The 20,051-nt window shown below is 44.7% G+C and overlaps 1 protein-coding gene across 4 annotated transcripts in view; it reads right to left on the bottom strand.

Moving 5' to 3' along the window:
- Positions 1-20,051, bottom strand: part of SDK1 (sidekick cell adhesion molecule 1) — a 574,710-nt gene that overhangs the window by 91,919 nt on the left and 462,740 nt on the right. For all 4 annotated transcript variants that reach the window (XM_035130977.3, XM_035130978.3, XM_035130979.3 and 1 more), the window contains exons 26-28: positions 8,957-9,072; positions 4,256-4,445; positions 1,123-1,221 (exon numbers count right to left, since the gene is read on the bottom strand). In XM_035130977.3, coding sequence (XP_034986868.2) covers positions 1,123-1,221; positions 4,256-4,445; positions 8,957-9,072 — 405 coding nt within the window. The remainder of the gene's footprint in view (positions 1-1,122; positions 1,222-4,255; positions 4,446-8,956; positions 9,073-20,051) is intronic.

Here is a 20,051-nt window from a genome sequence, read left to right as displayed (position 1 = left end):
AGATGTGCGATTTTATCCTCAAAATGTAGTCTTTCTACTGCCTATAGCAAGAGCAGAAGATTTGTGCCCTACACCCAGCATCATTCCAGAGGTATTTGGGGTGGTGGAGGAATGCTGAGAAGGGAACTGAGAAGAGCCCCACTCCCACACAGAGCTCTGTGAGAGGCAGAAGAAAATTCACAGCATGAAAACTGGCAATGCAGCACGATTGTATCTTGTGTGCAATTAACTTGTGTGATTTCAAACTTGCACCGCTGAAAGCCAGCTGGTTGAAATTGAACCAATTAAATGAACGCAAGATGGAGAAGAAGAAGAAGAGTTTGGATTTGATATCCCGCTTTATCACTACCCAAAGGAGTCTCAAAGCGGCTAACATTCTCCTTCCCCCCCCTCCCCCACAACAGCCACCCTGTGAGGTGAGTGGGGCTGAGAGACTTCAAAGAAGTGTGACTAGCCCAAGGTCACCCAGCAGCTGCATGTGGAGGAGCAGAGACACGAACCCGGTTCCCTAGATTACGAGTCTACCGCTCTTAACCACTACACCACACTGGCTCTCCCAGTGCAGAAAGAACTTTGAAGCTCTCTGCCTTGCTTACTGGGCAAGTCCCACTCAGCATGTGGGCTCTGGGATGCTCTCGTGAGATCTAAACATCTGAGTACCCACAAGATTTCGTGAAGGCATCCCAGAGTCCACACTCTGAGCAGAACATGCCTGATAAGCTCTCTGCCCCACTGTGGGTGCAGAGTATGGCCTGCTTGGCATGCTGGTTCCAGAGGGTAAGGGGCACTTGCAAATCTCGGACAGTAGCATGCATGCCATCTATGAGTTCCTCACTGTGCTATCTCTTGCTTTCTGCCCCTAGTTACAGAATTAAGACCCCTGGCCTGGCTTTAGAACAAGTGCATCCAAACCCTCAGAATTCACACCAAGCTAGTTTGATGGGTTGAAGGCAGAGTAGGCCACAGGAGGGGGGTCCACAGGAACGGCTGCATTTTCCAGGCTTCCATAATTCCTGGTATATATGCACACCTTCAAGCGATTCAAAAACATGCGCTGACAGGCTACTTCTATGGCTGCCTCTTTCAGTCCCACCCCTTGACACAGCTGTTGCTTTTGCTTACCCAGAATAATCCCATTAGGTTCTTCAGGGGGCTGCCACACAATCCGGACAGAGGTCAGCTTCACCTCGGGGAACACCATCCGCACTGGAGAGCCTGGGGCTAAAAAGACCAAGAGAACGGCCATTAGATAGGGCTTGGCAGGTATGAACTTATCTCAATTTCTTTTGTGGGCAAGAGGTCCTAGGTGCAATTCTTAGCTGCGCATCCTGTTCAAAAAGGGATATTACCTGCCTAATCTACCTTTGACTTAACAAATAGCTTAAACATGGTTTTGACTGCAAGAGGTTACTAACACTGCAGGATTTCATAGGAAAAAGCTCTACCAAGGATGGGTCTCTCTACTGGCCTTTGTATGACGTGGTATGGAATCTCAGGGAGAAAGGATCTAAACTGGTGCCTTTGGATCAAGGGTCTTGATAAACTAAGGCAAGTGAGAAAGCTTTGGACTTGTGCAAAACTGGTCTTAGACCGGAAGAGACTTACAAAATTAAAAATTAAAAATTCAGTGGATCTGAAGAAGTGTGCATGCACACGAAAGCTCATACCAATGACAAACTTAGTTGGTCTCTAAGGTGCTACTGGAAGGATTTAAAAAAAAATCTTGTTATATTGCAGCTACTGACTTCATATGTTTTATTGCATTAGTAAATATATTTATGATGATGTTTTGATAAACTAGGGTTGACCTCAGAGGGGACAATCAGGCTGGAGCCTATATAATGGGACATCTGTATGCCAATCAGATTCTGAAAAGGATTTCATAACTCTGGTTATAACATATCGCTTCATATGCTGAATTTTTCCTTGAGAGGTTAAGCAGGTTTCTTACGTCGTTACACAGTTGCCGAAGCTGAGTCATATTCTCCAACCATGTAGCTAACTCCCCATTTGCCTTCCAATTTCACATAGGCATCTGGGAACCTCTGTTTGGCCATAAGCATCAGAGGAGGAGAGGTTGTGCATTGCCACAGACAGCAGGCAGGCAGCTGAATTACCTCTATCAAGGTCACCGGGGGGAGCTAATGATAATTTGCAAATCCAGAGGTACTGATGTTCACCCCCTTAAGCTGAAATCCCACCTCTGCTCTCCCCTATGATGCTTTTAATTAAATTGATCAGGAAGGAATCAAGCAGGCTTATGTCAGGAGTGCGGGGCTGGAAGAACAAATAGCAGCATTGGACAACAGGTAATGCAGGAAGGAAGAGGACAAGATGCTTGTTACATGACAGTTAGTTATTTGTTTATCCAATGGATTTGTAGCCAGTGAATGGTATATATGACATTATCCTGCTTTATTCCCCTCCCCCTGCCAGCCCATAACTCTGAGAGGTATTAACTTCTGTAAAGAGCAGCCTGCCCCAACATGGGCTGTGTTCACACAGCGCTTCATTCCATTTCCCTAATGCTTCCCTAACTGTTGATTTCCACATTACACCTGAGCTTTCATGTGACGTAAAAAGCCACTTCTGAAATCTGGTGGAATACTGTATAGCGCATGTTTAATGCTCACAACCAGTGCCTTTTCTGGGGGGGGGGGCTACACAGGGGTATGCATACCCCTGAACATTTTGTGAATCTAAGTTTGGCCGCCTTTCAATATGAGTAGGAAAATGAGAGTACCCCTAAACAATTTTTTAAGAAAAAAGCACTGCTCCTAACTATGCTCTCTAGCCAGCCCAGACTATTCTCTGCAGCACCTCTTTTATTATTATCATCATCCTCTTTATGTTGCTCTTCTTCCAAGCTAGGCAGCTTCCAACATTTAAGAACAAAATAATAAAATACAAAGTAATAAAAATAAGCCGGAGGCGGGGGTGGGGACAATGGTCAAAATACATTAAAACATAATTTAGAACCAGCCTTGAAACAATCTGTTCTGACATCAGCCCTGTGAACAGCATCATCTCCTGCTTAGTTTCCAAAGGCCTCTGTGAACAGGTCTTAGCCTGCTGGCAGAAGGATAACTGGGAGGGAATCCCACAATACGGGGGCAGAAAAGGCTATTTCCCTCATGTCACCACCAGCTGGGACTGAGAGAAAGTGCTCACCCAAGGATCTTGGCAGCCATGCAGGTTCATAGAGTGGGAAACGATATTTTGGATAGCCTGGGCCCAACCATACAACAAGCAGGCATTGAGTTGCTGGCTGCCTTTAAAAACAATGTTATTTTTCTTTTATTTGACCTCTTTTCTCCTCAAACCATTTGATTTTTCTCAGATTGTGGGTTCCTTAGGGACAGAATTATTAAAACTTAGGGGAAATGCTGCTAGAAAGCTGCTCTAAGCTCATGGGATAGCAAGCCAGCCAATAGATAATGATAAAAAGAGGAATATTGTCAGAATTTTAGGGGGAGAAACATTCAATAAGAGCTGACAGAAAAATGCTTGGGGCTTCCCCTCTGCCAGCCTGAATTCTCCCCCCCCCCTGCTCCGTTTAGCCAACCCCTGCTCCCCCCCCCAGCATCCAGGCTTAGCAGAAGTGGGCAACTGGTCTCCAGAAGCTCTGAAGGTGAGCCCTAAAGCCATCCACCCCCTGAACATCCATGTGGCTAATGAATACTGTACACATTCCTTCCATCAGACCCCAGAAAGCCTCTCGTCCTTTCAATATGTCAAACCCTAAATGGGAATTCTCAGGCTTACAGATAGTGTTGGCGAGTAGAACAATACAATGTTCATGCACTAATTTCACAAAAGGTCATTTTATTATTCTTTTGTTCAAGGTTGGTCTAGGCACACTCTTGGGACAGGAAACACCACATCGTGCTCACATTCAATCACAGCAAGGTTTGTTTATCACGTCCCATTATCCCACAGCTTTTTTTTTATTACTATGATTGGATTTCTGTAGGAGTTCATAATTGGGCTGTAAAAATTTGCTTCAGGCTGGAACTGGCTATAAAATATCAGGTTTTAGAGTGAAACAATCTTTTTGTCAATTACTGGGAGGAGGGGGGGAAATAGACTGCAATTTTTGGGAGCAGGTTCTCAGCTAGAAACTAATAGGACTGTGCCTCTTTACATTAGGGGAGGATCCGGTTCTTTGAGATTAAAAATGGAACCCACCTGATTAGCTGCTGATATGCACCCCCCCCAAAAAGCTAGAAGGTTCTATCAATCCACATACACTTACCATCGTCCTTAGTTCGCTCGATGACCGGAGGGGAGCTGGGGATCCCGTCTCCAATGCGTGTGAATGCCAGCACCTGAATCTCATAAAGCACATATTTCCGCAGACCAGCTAGAAGGATGGAAAGGGTGTGGTTCCCTCTCACTACTTGGCTGCTTAATTTGCTTTCCACATCTTTGGGCTTGAACAAAATCTGAAGTGGGGGGGGGGAGAAGAGCATGATAAATACATATAGAATGATATGAAAAGGATAGGGAGCTGCTCCCCACAAGCAGCAAGGCATTCCAGGAACAATAGAATCATAGAGTTGGAAGAGACCACAAGGGCCATCCAGTCCAACCCCCTGCCGAGCAGGAAACACCATCAAAGCATTCCTGACATATGCCTGTCAAGCCTCTGCTTAAAGACCTCCAAAGAAGGAGACTCCACCACACTCCTTGGTAGCAAATTCCACTGCCGAACAGCTCTTACTGTCAGGGACAGCAACAACAATGTTATTGTACCCTACTCATCTGACTTGGTTGCCCCAGCTACGCTGGCTGGCTTCCAACAGAATAGAAAAACACAGAACAAAACACCAAACATTAAAAGCTTCCTACCACAGGCAAATGTCTATGGAAAGTCATATAATTGTGCATCTCTTTGGCATCCGATGGGAAGGCATTCTATAGGGTAGGTACAACTACCGAGAAGGTCCTCTGCCTGGTTTCCGGTAACTTCGCTATTTGTCAGAAGAGAGAACTGGGGACATATGTTTGCAACCCTATGTACTAATGGCTAACCTCTTGCCAATTCCTATGTAGTCAAATCAGGGGGGTATCAGCAGGCTTGGGAGAACGCCAAGATTTGCAGAAGTATCAAAGAGCATTACAAAAAAACCTTGGAAGGAGGAAAAACCAAAAATAGGTCTATGAGGTCTTCATGGATCAATGCCTTGTCGTGGCGAAGGGGCTTGAATAACTCAGAGAAGCTATGAGCTATGCCATGCAGGGCCACCCAAGATGGACAGGTCCTAGTGGAGAGTTTTGACTAAACGTGATCCACCTGGAGAAGGAACTGGCAAGCCACTCCAGTATCCCTGCCAAGAAAACTCCATGGACAAAGACAACAGGCATATAAAAGTTATGACGCTGGAAGATGAGCCCCTCAGGTCGGAAGGCGTCCAACATGCTACTGAGGAAGAGCGGAGGACAAGTACAAGTAGATTCAGAGCTGATGAAGTGGCTGGGCCAAAGCCGAAAGGACGCTCAGTTGCGGATATGCCTGGAAGCGAAAGGAAAGTCCGATGCTGTAAAGAAAAATATTGCATAGGAACCTGGAATGTAAGAACCATGAGTGGAGGTAAGCTGGATGTGGTCAAAAATGAGATGACAAGAATAAATATCGACATCCTGGGCATCAGTGAACTAAAATGGAAGGGAATGGGCGAATTCAGTTCGGGTGACTATCATATCTACTACTGTGGGCAAGAATCCTGTAGAAGAAATGGAGTGGCCCTCATAGTCAACAAAAGAGTGGCAAAAGCTGTAACGGGATGCAATCTCAAAAATGACAGAATGATCTCGATACGAATCCAAGGCAGACCTTTTAACATCACAGTAATCCAAGTTTATGCACCAACTACCGGTGCCGAAGAAAGTGAAATTGACCAATTCTATGAAGACCTACAACACCTTCTAGAAATGACACCAAAGAAGGAACAACTGGCAAGTTTGGCCTTGGAGTTCAAAATGAAGCAGGGCAAAGGCTAATAGAGTGCTGTCAAGAGAACAAGCTGGTCATCACAAAAACTCTCTTCCAACAACACAAGAGACGACTCTACACATGGATATCACCAAATGGGCAGCATCGAAATCAGATTGATTATATTCTCTGCAGCCAAAGATGGAGAAGCTCTATACAGTCAGCAAAAACAAGACCTGGAGCTGACTGTAACTCAGATCATCAGATTCTTATAGCAAAATTCCAGCTTAAACTGAAGAAAGTAGGAAAAACCACTGGGCCAGTAAGATACAATCTGAATCAAATCCCTTATGAATACACAGTGGAAATGAGGAACAGGTTTAAGGATTTAGATTTGGTGGACAGAGTGCCTGAAGAACTATGGATGGAGGCTCGTAACATTATACAGGAGGCAGCAACGAAAACCATCCCAAGGAAAAGGAAATGCAAGAAAGCAAAATGGCTATCCAACGAGGCCTTACAAATAGCGGAGGAGAGGAGGCAAGCAAAATGCAAGGGAGATAGGGAAAGATACAGGAAACTGAATGCAGATTTCCAAAAAACAGCAAGGAGAGACAAGAGGGTCTTCTTAAATGAGCAATGCAAAGAAATAGAGGAAAACAATAGAATGGGGAAAACCAGAGATCTGTTCAAGAAAATTGGAGATATGAAAGGAACATTTCGTACAAAGATTACCATAATCAAGGACAAAAGTGGTAAGGACCTAACAGAAGCAGAAGACATCAAGAAGAGGTGGCAAGAATACACAGAGGAATTATACCAGAAAGATATGGAGGTCTCGTACACCCCAGGTAGTGTGGTTGCTGACCTTGAGCCAGACATCTTGGAGAGTGAAGTCAAATGGGCCTTAGAAAGCACTGCTAATAACAAGGCCAGTGGAAGTGATGATATTCCAGCTGAACTATTTAAAATTTTAAAAGATGATGCTGTCAAGGTGCTACACCCAATATGCCAGCAAGTTTGGAAAACTCAGCAATGGCCAGAGGATTGGAGAAGATCAGTCTACATCCCAATTCCAAAGAAGGGCAGTGCCAAAGAATGCTGCAACTACCGCACAATTGCGCTCATTTCACACGCTAGCAAGGTTATGCTTAAAATTCTACAAGGCAGGCTTAGGCAGTATGTGGACCGAGAACTTCCAGAAGTGCAAGCTGGATTTCGAAAGGGCAGAGGAACCAGAGACCAAATAGCAAACATGTGCTGGATTATGGAGAAAGCTAGAGAGTTCCAGAAAAACGTCTACTTCTGCTTCATTGACTATGCAAAAGCCTTTGACTGTGTCGACCACAGCAAACTATGGCAAGTTCTTAAAGAAATGGGAGTGCCTGATCACCTCATCTGTCTCCTGAGAAATCTCTATGTGGGACAAGAAGCTATAGTTAGAACTGGATATGGAACAAGTGATTGGTTCAAAATTGGGAAAGGAGTACAACAAGGTTGTATATTGTCTCCCTGCTTATTTAACTTATATGCAGAATTCATCATGCGAAAGGCTGGACTAGATGAATCCCAAGCCGGAATTAAGATTGCCGGAAGAAATATCAACAACCTCAGATATGCAGATGACACAACCTTGATGGCAGAAAGCGAAGAGGAATTAAAGAACCTTTTAATGAGGGTGAAAGAGGAGAGCGCAAAATATGTTCTGAAGCTCAACATCAAAAAAACCAAGATCATGGCCACTGGTCCCATCACCTCCTGGCAAATAGAAGGGGAAGAAATGGAGGCAGTGAGAGATTTTACTTTCTTGGGCTCCTTGATCACTGCAGATGGTGACAGCAGTCACAAAATTAAAAGACTCCTGCTTCTTGGGAGAAAAGCAATGACAAACCTAGACAGCATCTTAAAAAGCAGAGACATCACCTTGCCGACAAAGGTCCTGGCGTGCTATGGTCCGTGGGGTCACGAAGAGTCGGACACGACTAAACGACTAAACAACAACAACAACAACAGGTCTATGAGGTATGCTGAGTGGTAATGCCATGCTGAGTGTCTGTTGAAGGGAAAACCAGAGACGGGGAGTGGAGAAATGAGGAGAGCATGGCTGGCTGAACAAGAACACACCACTCAGCAATGTTTGTTGTGGGCCCCACTTCCTAGTTGCAAAGTCAGAAGCATGTTTGCATTGGGTCAGACTATGATAGGCTGTTCAGCAGCAGCAGCAGCTCCCCCAAAAGCAAACAACACGTCCTTCGAGTCCCCATCAAGACTTCTCTGCTGGGTTAAATTCCTCTGCTGACTACAACCCCAAATCTGCAGTGCTCCTCTGTAGCCAGGCAGACACAGAAAGAACACTGGTATCTCCCTCTCACACACAAACACACCTGCCCTGGGAGCCCCAACAAACATGCAGCAATGGGTTAGTCTTGTCAGGTAGATGGTAGTTGCCATCCATAAACAAGCAACCAACTTAGCATCTCCTAGTCACTGGTGCATGTTAGCAAGACGTCAAAGGTATTAGCTAGACAGTACACGAGAGACAAGGTAAAGTCTTTAACGAGAGACAAGGTAAAGTCTTTAATAACTCGCATGTATGCTGTATTGTACGCCGAACACTGAATGTTCAAACTGCAGTCTTCTGAGTAACTCGAACTGATAACCTGTCCTGCGAAGTGAACCTTTTCAGTCTGCTCATTTGTATCTGTACGGAGATCTCACTACTGATAGCTTAACTGATGTAGCACAGAATATGCTGCGCGACAGGATTCTCTTCAGCTCGTTGTGTTTCAGTCTGACATCAGTAGCAATCCCTAAATTCCTTAGAAGGGAACCTTTCAGCTAAAATACAGAAGATCTGCAAAGGATTGTAACTCTGGGATACACCTTACAGCACTTAGTTCAGCTGCCGGGACTTTAATACCTCAATATTTACTAGTACATAGATAACAACAAAATCAAGTAAAAACAACATGTTGCTTCTCCAAAGGCACAAAAGACTCAGTAGCGCTTGGGAAGATCTACCTTGTATCCAAGGATGAGCCCGTTCTGTTCTGGTTCAGGGACAGCCGCCCAGGTCAAGAGGATCTGAGTGGAACTCACAGCTTCAGCAGACACATTCTCTGGGGGAGCCGAAGGAACTGCAAATGTCCAGATTTAACAGACGTTAGAAGCTGACAAAATCCATTCGCTCATCATCTAGGATTTGCCCAGTCATCTCCGATGGGCACAGAGCACATTGAACTGCACCAGTGCTAGAAAATGAGATTTGAAAGCTAGGAGCTAAATGGCACCTTAAACCTAGGTTGTGGGCGCCACAACTGAATGTCTAGGCATGCTTTTTATAACAAGAATACAAAGCTGAAAATGAATGAACTGCAACTAAAATCTGATGTTCATTTTTCACATGGTCTAGTCCTCATCTGAAGACTGCAAAAAACAAAGCTGTGCTTCCTCTGCCCACCCCCCTAATATTCTTAAGAGGATCTCTTCTCCAGTTTTCAGAGAGTGGCTGGAAGTGGGGAGGCAGAAAAAGGTCCTCCTTTCCCTCAACTGCGCAGTTTTAACCAGAAATGTTAGGTGCAGGACTGTGGAGAGCTGAGAAACTGCTTGTGCTAATGATATTCCTTGGTGCAAACCGCGCCTAGAACAATGGGAGTTTTGAATGCTGAACTGCACCTAGAATCTGTTGGGGATGCCCTCACCACCTGAGGGTAGCAAGGACAGAGCTACTACTTAGTCTTTCCATGTCACCTGAATAAAGTTTGTCTGCTGTAATTTATTTGGCCTATCATGTTGTTTTATATTGTTTTCAATAGTATTGTCAACCACCTTGGAGATCAATCTTTGGTCAAAGGGTTGGATTAAAAATATTTTAAATGAATGAACAACAACAAAAATCAATCCAGTATCCTGAATCAAAATGCTTCTTCCTCTTTACTTGAACAGTTTCTGTCTACCTTGTGCAGACCATTGTTAATTAATACCAACTGCCAGGCATACATAATCTACACTATTTTGTAGATAATGTGGATTTCCCTGCTCATAATTGTCCAAGATGCCAATAGGGATAGCATGAAGAAAAAGAATGTGTTTCTTCAATAAAGTAAACCAGCAACCTCAGGATCCATAGTCTGGATCCAGAGCCAAGGACCCTCTCCTGGACCATTTCAGTAAGCCACCGCAAGGAAGTGTCTCCAATTCTTCATCATGCACTTTCTGGAAGTAGTTCTCCCCCATAGCCTCTCAGACACTCAAAAGTTCTTCCCAGAAACTCCCTGGGTTTCTAGCATCCGGCATATCACCTTCACCATCACACATTCCCATATGAACCGACGCGGCCCCTGCTATCATCATTTCAGGCCCATCTTAGTGTGCCTCCTCCACACAAGGTCAGGAAGGTGGCAAAGCAAGAATGGGTGGTTCTCCGCTTGTGGAATGCTCTCCCCAGAGGGGCTCGCCTGGCACCTTCATTACCTGTCTTTAGGCACTAGGCAGAAATATTTCTCTGCCAGGTGTTCAGCAGATTAACATTCTATGGCTTATAAAATGTGTTTGGGGTGAGGGGTTATTTGTGCTTTTTCTTGTTCTTGTTTTTATTGTGCATTTTGTGTTGGACTAGATGACCATTTGCATACCTTCCAACTCTGCAATTCAATGATTCTACAATTCTATGATTTCGTTCTCAGCCAGGCAAGCTTCTTGCCTGACCCTTTTAAAAAGCTACCTAAGCTTTTGGGGTTCCTAACAGACCTCAGTGCTTGGTATGTGACATGGCCTAAGTAAGTATGTGGCTTTTTTATTTTGTAAGAGAGAGAGAGAGAGAGAGAGAGAACAAAACAAATACACCCCCACTTTAAAGCCAAGTTGGCAATTTAAAGGTCACAACAGAATTACTGTCACTAACTTTCACCAGACAGGGATAAACCCGATGTATTTTCCCTGCATTACTTCCTCCCCACCCCGCCCCCCCAGCCCAAGCTCCTTTAGGCAAAGTTAACACCATTCAGTTAACACGATTAGATTTGGAGGCTGCTTTAAAGGTCTTGACGGAGATTTTTAAATTTTATTTAGCTTCTTATGCCTCACCCCCTACTCCACATGCACACACTAATGTCTATAGGGCAGAGTTTCTCAAAGAGCACAATGCAGCTGCCAAGCTTCAGAGACCATTGGAGGGAGGGAGGGAACTTCTAAAGGCCTTTTGAGGTGATGGAGGAGAGAGAAATAGGCTTTATTCTCAGTGCTGAAGCTACACTAGTGCCGTTCCGGAAGCAATTGTGGGGATCCATAGATTTATGAATGAACCCAGCACCAAATTAATGCATAGGTTCCTGGGGGTGGTTCTGTCCTCTTCTGCTCCCTCCTACCCTCTCCACTTAACTTCCTTCTCCAGGGCTCATTGATGGGAAGGGAGCCTGTGGCATCACCAGAAAGGTGCCCCTATGTCTCAGGTTTGGGCCCTGAAATCTCAGAGTCTCAGATGCTCCTGAGCAGGCAAGCCTCAGTCCCCATTTCTTTTCATCCAGCATTGAGTCTATAGCTACTATTTTCATGTTCCTCTGAAGGAAGGAGAAGGAAGCTCCACCCTGTACTTCTGCAGGCTCCAGGTTATAACTACAGCAGTTTCTCTGTTAGCAATTAGCTGGGGCATGAGAAATGGAGCGTCTCTGCTTTTGCTGGCAATATAGTTTTGTCTTCTCTGCTCCCCCTGCTTCTCCCAATGCTGGATTCCCCCCCCCCATCTTCTCCTAGATTTATCCTCCACAAGGATATAATTATGTTAAAGGAATATAGATTGCCGGGAGCCACAAATGTCTTTGGATGGCTGCCACAGCCTTATCCGTAGATCTTCACAAAGCTCTACTCCCACATGAATCACTTCATAGGGCACGAGAAAGAGGTGTGCCAGATTTCGGTGTAAAGAAAACCAGCCGTTTTCCAAGCCGCTCTTCCTCAGATATTCACTTGTTTGATTTTGCCATGCAAGGAGGGAATGATTTCTTTATTTTGATGAATAGCTTTCTTCTCTGGTTCAGAAACCAAAGCATCTCTTTCACTCCATCCCCCAACACCAATACTCTAGATGGTTCACAAGAGGCTGAGGCGGCCTTCACATCTTCTTCTTTTTTAAAAGATGTGTATAATGAAGGATCACTGCTAGGGGGAGTCTAAGCCCCAACGATGCAGAGAATGTGGTTTTTCTTCCAAGCTAAGGCCACTTAAGGCATGCGTTTAAATGATCAAAAAGGTGGCGATTGTGTGGAGGTCCTAGTATGAGCAGATAAGATCTGACATTGGGTCCTTTTGGGTTTGTAAACAAATCCACAGAAACCACAAGGTCTCTCTGTCTCTCTCTACCTAATCTATCTTCCAACTTAAGAAACCTTAGTTGATTAATCAGATGAGCTTTAGTCAATTCAGTAGTTAATTATAACTGCATAAATTGAATAGGGGGGAAAGCGACTGATACCAACTGTCCCCTCCCTCCACGGCAAGGACATCTTCATGGGGTTTCCAGCATTTTTATCATGCCAACGTTGCCTGTGGTTTATTTGTAGATTGCTTCATTGACACAAAACAGACATCCCTGTCCTGATCCCCACGACCCAAACAAATTTCCATGTTCCTTCCAGGCCAATTTTACCATTCATCAGTGGGAGGATGAATGCAATGCCATTTGCTCTTCTTTATCATGTAGTTATTTTGAAAGACGAAGCACAAGGTGGGTACTTTGTTTTCGCAAATGAGCTCTCTTGAAGTTAACTGGGTTACTATCACAGTGTGTGTGTGTGTGTGTGTGTGTGTGTGTGTGTGTGTGTGTGTGTGTTTTCAAAGAAGAAGGAGGTAACCCTTTGCAAAAATGTGTTTCAGCACAAGGTGAAAAGCCTAAACTGATTTAACAGTTTAGTCAATCCCTGCCTCCTTAGAACTGTGATCTGCTGAGCAGGTGGCGAGGCAAATGAACACTAATAGAGAATTCCAAGCACCCTCCACAAATTGCGGTTTTCTGGCTTCTTTGCAGATCTTCAATGGCTGCAGGATACAGTGGTTATTTTCTACCTTCGCTATCGCAGGCTGTATGCCTCTGAATACCAGCTTCTGGGATCTACAGGGATCTGGGAGAGAACTGCTGCATTCAGGTTCTGTTGCAGGCATCTGGTTAGCCATTGTGAGAACAGGATGCTGGACTAGATGGACCTAATCCAGCAGGCTCTATTTAAGTTCTTTGGTTCTTAACTCCTTCTATTGCTCTTCCAGTGGAAGGAGTCCTAGAATATGGCATAGTTCAAGTCAGAGTTAACAGGAACACCACTGTATGAACAGAATCTTTTCATGGATACTTCTTTATTCTTTTTTAAAATAACTCCTCTATTTCACACCATAATTCATTTCTGACGCATGGTGTTCCTGCTTCCCTTATATGTACTGGCCCCCAGATAGCGCATATCCACAGCTACATAGTTGATAAAGTCAGCTATTAGATTATGGCCACATTCAGAGGTGAGGGTCAAACTGTTCAGAGCTTCGTAGACTGATATTCAGGATGCAGCTCAGTTTGTGCACTGTAGTATTGCTTTCCTGTGGCATGTGGGCTAGGAGATAATGCGCAGGATCCCACAGTTGTTCAGGAAGTCCCACACATATTATTTTTGTCTCTTGGCCTCGCTAGGGGGAAAGACAGACTTCTCTCATTGCCACATCTCTAAGGATTGTTGTGAGCAGCATGGGGGCAATCCACAGTCAGAGAGGCTTGCTCTTTTTTCCCGTTCAAAATCCCACTTGAATGATCTCTACCATCTTCCCTGTCAAATGTGTTTATCCTCTGCTCCTTGACCACTTCCTCCCAGTTTCCAGGTGCCCTTGCCCCTGCTTGCCCCAGCAATATATTCTGAACTGCCCATTTCTAGTAACCTGCTAAGCTGTAGCTTCTGATTCAAAGTGGAGTGGCACCAGGGCTTTGAAGGCTGCCAATCAAAGTATGGCCGTGTGTTTAGCAGTTCCACCAATCTTTCAAGTGTGTTGCAAAGGTGTGTGCTTTTGCCCAAACCCAAGCTGTGGAATGAGAGTAGCATATATAAACTGCAAGAGGCAATTAGGTTAATACCAGTGGATAAGCAACTACTCTATTCTCAACTTAAAAATGGAAATCGTAATGCTGGTGGTCAACAAAAGAAGAGGTTTAAAAACTCTCCCAAGGAAAATCTAAAAAAAAAAAAAGTAGTATAAACATTGGCAATTGGGAATCACTGGCCTGTGAGCGCTCCAATTGGAGAACAGCCTTTACCAAAGGTGTCGTGGACTTTGAAGACGCTCATACTCAGGACGAAAGGGAGAAACGCGTTAAGAGGAAGGCATGCTTGGCAAACCCTCACATGATCAACTCCTGCCCAGAAACCTATGTTCCCCACTGTGGAAGGACGTCCACAGTGAGTGGACTCACTGTTAAGACTGTGTTCATGAAAGACAATCTTACTCAGCTACAAGTAATTGCCAAAGATGCCATATTTGAAGCTCAGCTACCACCAACCAAGGTGCCTGCAAGGACATTTTCCTTTTGAATAAAGGAATTATTGATTTTCCTAAGGCAGGAACCCCATATATTTACCCGGATTGCACCTGCAAAATTACTTTTTTCTGTTGTAACTCACCCTGAGGTCTATGTACAAAGGGCAGGATATAAACTGATAAAAAAAATAATACATAAATATCCAGCTCCCTGTAATCCCTAGTCCTGTCCTGAATGGGTTGGGTGACTAAATTGCTCATCTTCTTTCTGCCACTTCTCCTGCCGCCCCTCAAATGAGAACCTTCCTTTTACTGGTAAAAAAAACCCAGCAGCAATATCCCTATCTAGCTTTCCTAAGACTAACGACAAGCCTCAAACTGCAGTTATTAAGGGTTTTGGAAAGGAGATTCTTCCAACCCTTCAAAAGTCAGATTTTATTTCAACTGAAGAAGGGATCAAAGCTGGGGCTTCATGTATGTAAGGCACACACTCTTAAATGAAGAGGACTACTTTCCTTTGAAGAAGATGCAGATCTAGAAAGACCCTCCTCCTTTCTAAGACCAGCTAGTGCCTCTTACACTCTCTTCCAACACTCTCTTCCAACAACACAAGAGACGACTCTACACATGGATATCACCAAATGGGCAGCATCGAAATCAGATTGATTATATTCTCTGCAGCCAAAGATGGAGAAGCTCTATACAGTCAGCAGAAACAAGACCTGGAGCTGACTGTAACTCAGATCATCAGCTTCTTATAGCAAAATTCCAGCTTAAACTGAAGAAAGTAGGAAAAACCACTGGGCCAGTAAGATACAATCTGAATCAAATCCCTTATGAATACACAGTGGAAGTGAGGAACAGGTTTAAGGATTTAGATTTGGTGGACAGAGTGCCTGAAGAACTATGGATGGAGGCTCGTAACATTATACAGGAGGCAGCAACGAAAACCATCCCAAGGAAAAGGAAATGCAAGAAAGCAAAATGGCTATCCAACGAGGCCTTACAAATAGCGGAGGAGAGGAGGCAAGCAAAATGCAAGGGAGATAGGGAAAGATACAGGAAACTGAATGCAGATTTCCAAAAAACAGCAAGGAGAGACAAGAGGGTCTTCTTAAATGAGCAATGCAAAGAAATAGAGGAAAACAATAGAATGGGGAAAACCAGAGATCTGTTCAAGAAAATTGGAGATATGAAAGGAACATTTCGTACAAAGATTACCATAATCAAGGACAAAAGTGGTAAGGACCTAACAGAAGCAGAAGACATCAAGAAGAGGTGGCAAGAATACACAGAGGAATTATACCAGAAAGATATGGAGGTCTCATACACCCCAGGTAGTGTGGTTGCTGACCTTGAGCCAGACATCTTGGAGAGTGAAGTCAAATGGGCCTTAGAAAGCATTGCTAATAACAAGGCCAGTGGAAGTGATGACATTCCAGCTGAACTATTTAAAATTTTAAAAGATGATGCTGTTAAGGTGCTACACCCAATATGCCAGCAAGTTTGGAAAACTCAGCAATGGCCAGAGGATTGGAAAAGATCAGTCTACATCCCAATTCCAAAGAAGGGCAGTGCCAAAGAATGCTCCAACTACCGTACAATTGCGCTCATTTCACACGCTAGCAAGGTTATGCTTAAAATTCTACAAGGCAGGCTTAGGCAGTATGTGGACCGAGAACTCCCAGAAGTGCAAGCTGGATTTCGAAAGGGCAGAGGAACCAGAGACCAAATAGCAAACATGCGCTGGATTATGGAGAAAGCTAGAGAGTTCCAGAAAAACGTCTACTTCTGCTTCATTGACTATGCAAAAGCCTTTGACTGTGTCGACCACAGCAAACTATGGCAAGTTCTTAAAGAAATGGGAGTGCCTGATCACCTCATCTGTCTCCTGAGAAATCTCTATGTGGGACAAGAAGCTACAGTTAGAACTGGATATGGAACAACTGATTGGTTCAAAATTGGGAAAGGAGTACGACAAGGTTGTATATTGTCTCCCTGCTTATTTAACTTATATGCAGAATTCATCATGCGAAAGGCTGGACTAGATGAATCCCAAGCCGGAATTAAGATTGCCGGAAGAAATATCAACAACCTCAGATATGCAGATGACACAACCTTGATGGCAGAAAGCGAGGAGGAATTAAAGAACCTTTTAATGAGGGTGAAAGAGGAGAGCGCAAAATATGGTCTGAAGCTCAACATCAAAAAAACCAAGATCATGGCCACTGGTCCCATCACCTCCTGGCAAATAGAAGGGGAAGAAATGGAGGCAGTGAGAGATTTTACTTTCTTGGGCTCCTTGATCACTGCAGATGGTGACAGCACTCACGAAATTAAAAGACGCCTGCTTCTTGGGAGAAAAGCAATGACAAACCTAGACAGCATCTTAAAAAGCAGAGACATCACTTTGCCGACAAAGGTCCGTATAGTTAAAGCTATGGTTTTCCCAGTAGTGATGTATGGAAGTGAGAGCTGGACCATAAAGAAGGCTGATCGTCGAAGAATTGATGCTTTTGAATTATGGTGCTGGAGGAGACTCTTGAGAGTCCCATGGACTGCTAGAAGATCAAACTTATCCATTCTTAAGGAAATCAGCCCTGAGTGCTCCCTGGAAGGACAGATCGTGAAGCTGAGGCTCCAATACTTTGGCCACCTCATGAGAAGAGAAGAATCCTTGGAAAAGACCCTGATGTTGGGAAAGATTGAGGGCACTAGGAGAAGGGGACGACAGAGGACAAGATGGTTGGACAGTGTTCTCGAAGCTACGAACATGAGTTTGACCAAACTGCGGGAGGCAGTGCAAGACAGGAGTGCCTGGCGTGCTATGGTCCATGGGGTCACGAAGAGTCGGACACGACTAAACGACTAAACAACAGTGCCTCTTACTGCTTAGACTGGCAAATATGCATAAAAAATCATGGGCTGCTCCAGTTCCACCTGGCCAACTGGGTGCTGCGAGAACAGTTTTGTGTTGATGGCTTTGATTGTCTTTGCAATCCCCCAGAATCCAAAATGGGGGTGGGGGTGGTAGGATTATGGGCCCTTACCTCCCTGAAGCATGTGACGTGACTGAACACTAAAGATCAGCTCATAATTTGTTTTTTTGTTTTGTTTTTTAAATTAGACGTATTAAGAATGTGGAGTTTGGCTCGTGGCAAAGTGGCCATATGGTTACTGCACATCTCACTGAAATCTATGGAATGTATGCCTGAGTAAATACGGTGACCGTTGAGCACAATTAAATCAGATTAACCCCACAAACTCCTGCTTAAGTGGTTGGGGGACTGGCGTGCCCATAAACCTAGCTGTTTTCTGCTGACCCCCATAGAGATGCTTGAAACGGGTCATGTGGCGCACTGATTATGTACAATGGGTATCAGTGTTTCATACTTATTTGTCATAGTCAACCTCAACAACTCTCTCGCACTTCTGCATCCTGCCAGGCTCCTCTGGCTTTAATTGAACCCTTACCCCAGCACTAATGAAAATATGCAAATTTGGAGATGCTGAGCTGTTTATAACAAGAAAAAAGGCTGAAATCTTGTTTAAAGTGATAAATGGGACCCAGCCTTAACCATGCAGTAGCAATGGGCAGCCCCTCTATGATTATGGAGACAAATTGCAAACACAACCCTTGCTCATTGTGCAGGTTAGCGAAGACGGTGATTTACTTTCACTGTTGAATACTTAATTCAAGAAAGGTCACTCCGCTCAATTATTCACCCGCAGCAGAAAGGTAAATTACGTCGGATGCATGTGGGCTGGAGCTGAGAGAGAGGAGCTTTCCTTGAAGTTATCTAGATAACAGCTTAATAACTACCTTCCGCAGATGCTAATGAGCGAGCATTGCTTATCCCTCGCCTTGCTGCCGCTGGGCAGGAGTCCCAGAGCCTTGCCTGGTTGAGATTTCTCCTTGCAAAACCTGGACCACCCAAGTAAGCACGTTCCCAGATTACAAGAGGTGAAATGTTTGCTGTTGAGAGATGTGCTGGCAGAGGTTGTAGAAAGCAAAATAATAGATGCATTTTGAAACCCATTTCTCTGTGCCCGCCCTTCCTGGCCGCCCGAAGGTTCTAATAACTAGTAGCTAAGGAAGTCGGTACCTGTCACTCCCTGAGCAAATTCTCTGCAGCTTGAGAGGGCTGCTAACATGCGATGAGAAAGAAATTGATTTCATAATTAAAGGCTCCTACGAGGCTCTAGGTGGCCTCCTTTTCATCAGCCTCCCAGTAAATCAGCAAAAATGGAATAGGGAGTTCTGCTGTCTCTTTGCACTGGGACTGAACGAATGATCCAATCACCTCCAATGTGGGCAAGAGGCAAAATGACTCACCCTCAGAGGAGGCCACCCACTGCATCTATGAGTGAGTCACTGTTCTGGTCAGGATTCCTTACCGTTGAGGCCATCAAGCAAAGGTAATGATGTATCTGGGACCCAGAGGGATGATGCTGAACACAAGAAAATGGCCACAAGGTAATGAGTTCAGCTCAACCCCTCACATGCAGTCCTCTGCACAAAATTCCTATCTCCCTTGCAGGAGTTTCATTTGCAAATTTCAGGGCTCTCTCCCCCCCCCCCCATGAATTTGTATGTATCATGTAGTTTTCGAAGAGCTTTGCTGGATCAGACCAAAGTCCACGATTCACAGTGATAAGTCAAATGCCTCTGGGAAGCAGCCGAGCGCAGTCATGCTCTCCCTACTTGCAATTGCCAGCAACTGGTATCAGAAGCCGACTGACTCTGAGACGGGAGGTAAAACATAGCCATTGGCTGTCTTATCCTCCACAAATTTCTCTAATCCCCATGTATTATTGATACCTCTAGTAAGGTTTTCAAACGGCTTTCAACAGCAGAGATGCAAAGCTAAACTCTGCGCCCTAGTCTCTCGCACTCAGTGTTCTGTCTTATTGGCCCCTGGGCAAGAAGGCAGGTTGTGCCTCGGAGCGCTGCGTCTGCATCAGGGAGCTGCATATGACTTATGTAGAAGTGCCCTCAATGCATAAAGTTGCATTGCTAAGTTGCTTTGAGACTTTTGAGACTTTTATACACATATATACCCAAAGAAATGCAATAAATAAATAATAAATCCAACATCAGCTTGCCTTGGGCCCAGGCTACCTGAAAGATCATGTCTCCCTATATGAACTTGCCTGGGTGCTAAGATCCTCAGATAAGCATCTTCTCTCAGTCCCATCAACACACTTAGTTGATGTCACACAAGAGACAGAGAGAATGGATTTTCTGTAGCGGCTCCCAGGTGGTGAGATTCCCTTCCAAGGGAGAATAGACTGGCTCCCTTTTTGCCATCCCTCTGCCAGCAGGTTAAAGGTAAAGGGACCCCTGACCATTAGGTCCAGTCGTGACCGACTCTGGGGTTGCGCACTCATCTCGCATTATTGGCCGAGGGAGCTGGCGTATAGCTTCCAGGTCATGTGGCCAGCATGACGAAGCCGCTTCTGGCAAACCAGAGCAGCACATGGAAACGCTGTTTACCTTCCCGCCGGAGCTGTCCCTATTTATCTACTTGCATTTTGACATGCTTTCGAGCTGCTAGGTTGGCAGGAGCTGGGACCAAGCAACGGGAGCTCACCCCGTCACAGGGATTCG

Source organism: Zootoca vivipara, chromosome 13 (genome assembly GCF_965207765.1).
Source record: "Zootoca vivipara chromosome 13, rZooViv2.hap1.1, whole genome shotgun sequence".
Lineage (NCBI taxonomy): Eukaryota > Metazoa > Chordata > Lepidosauria > Squamata > Lacertidae > Zootoca > Zootoca vivipara.
Note: the sequence above shows the minus strand (reverse complement) of the source record. Positions and strands in the feature narration are given on the sequence as shown.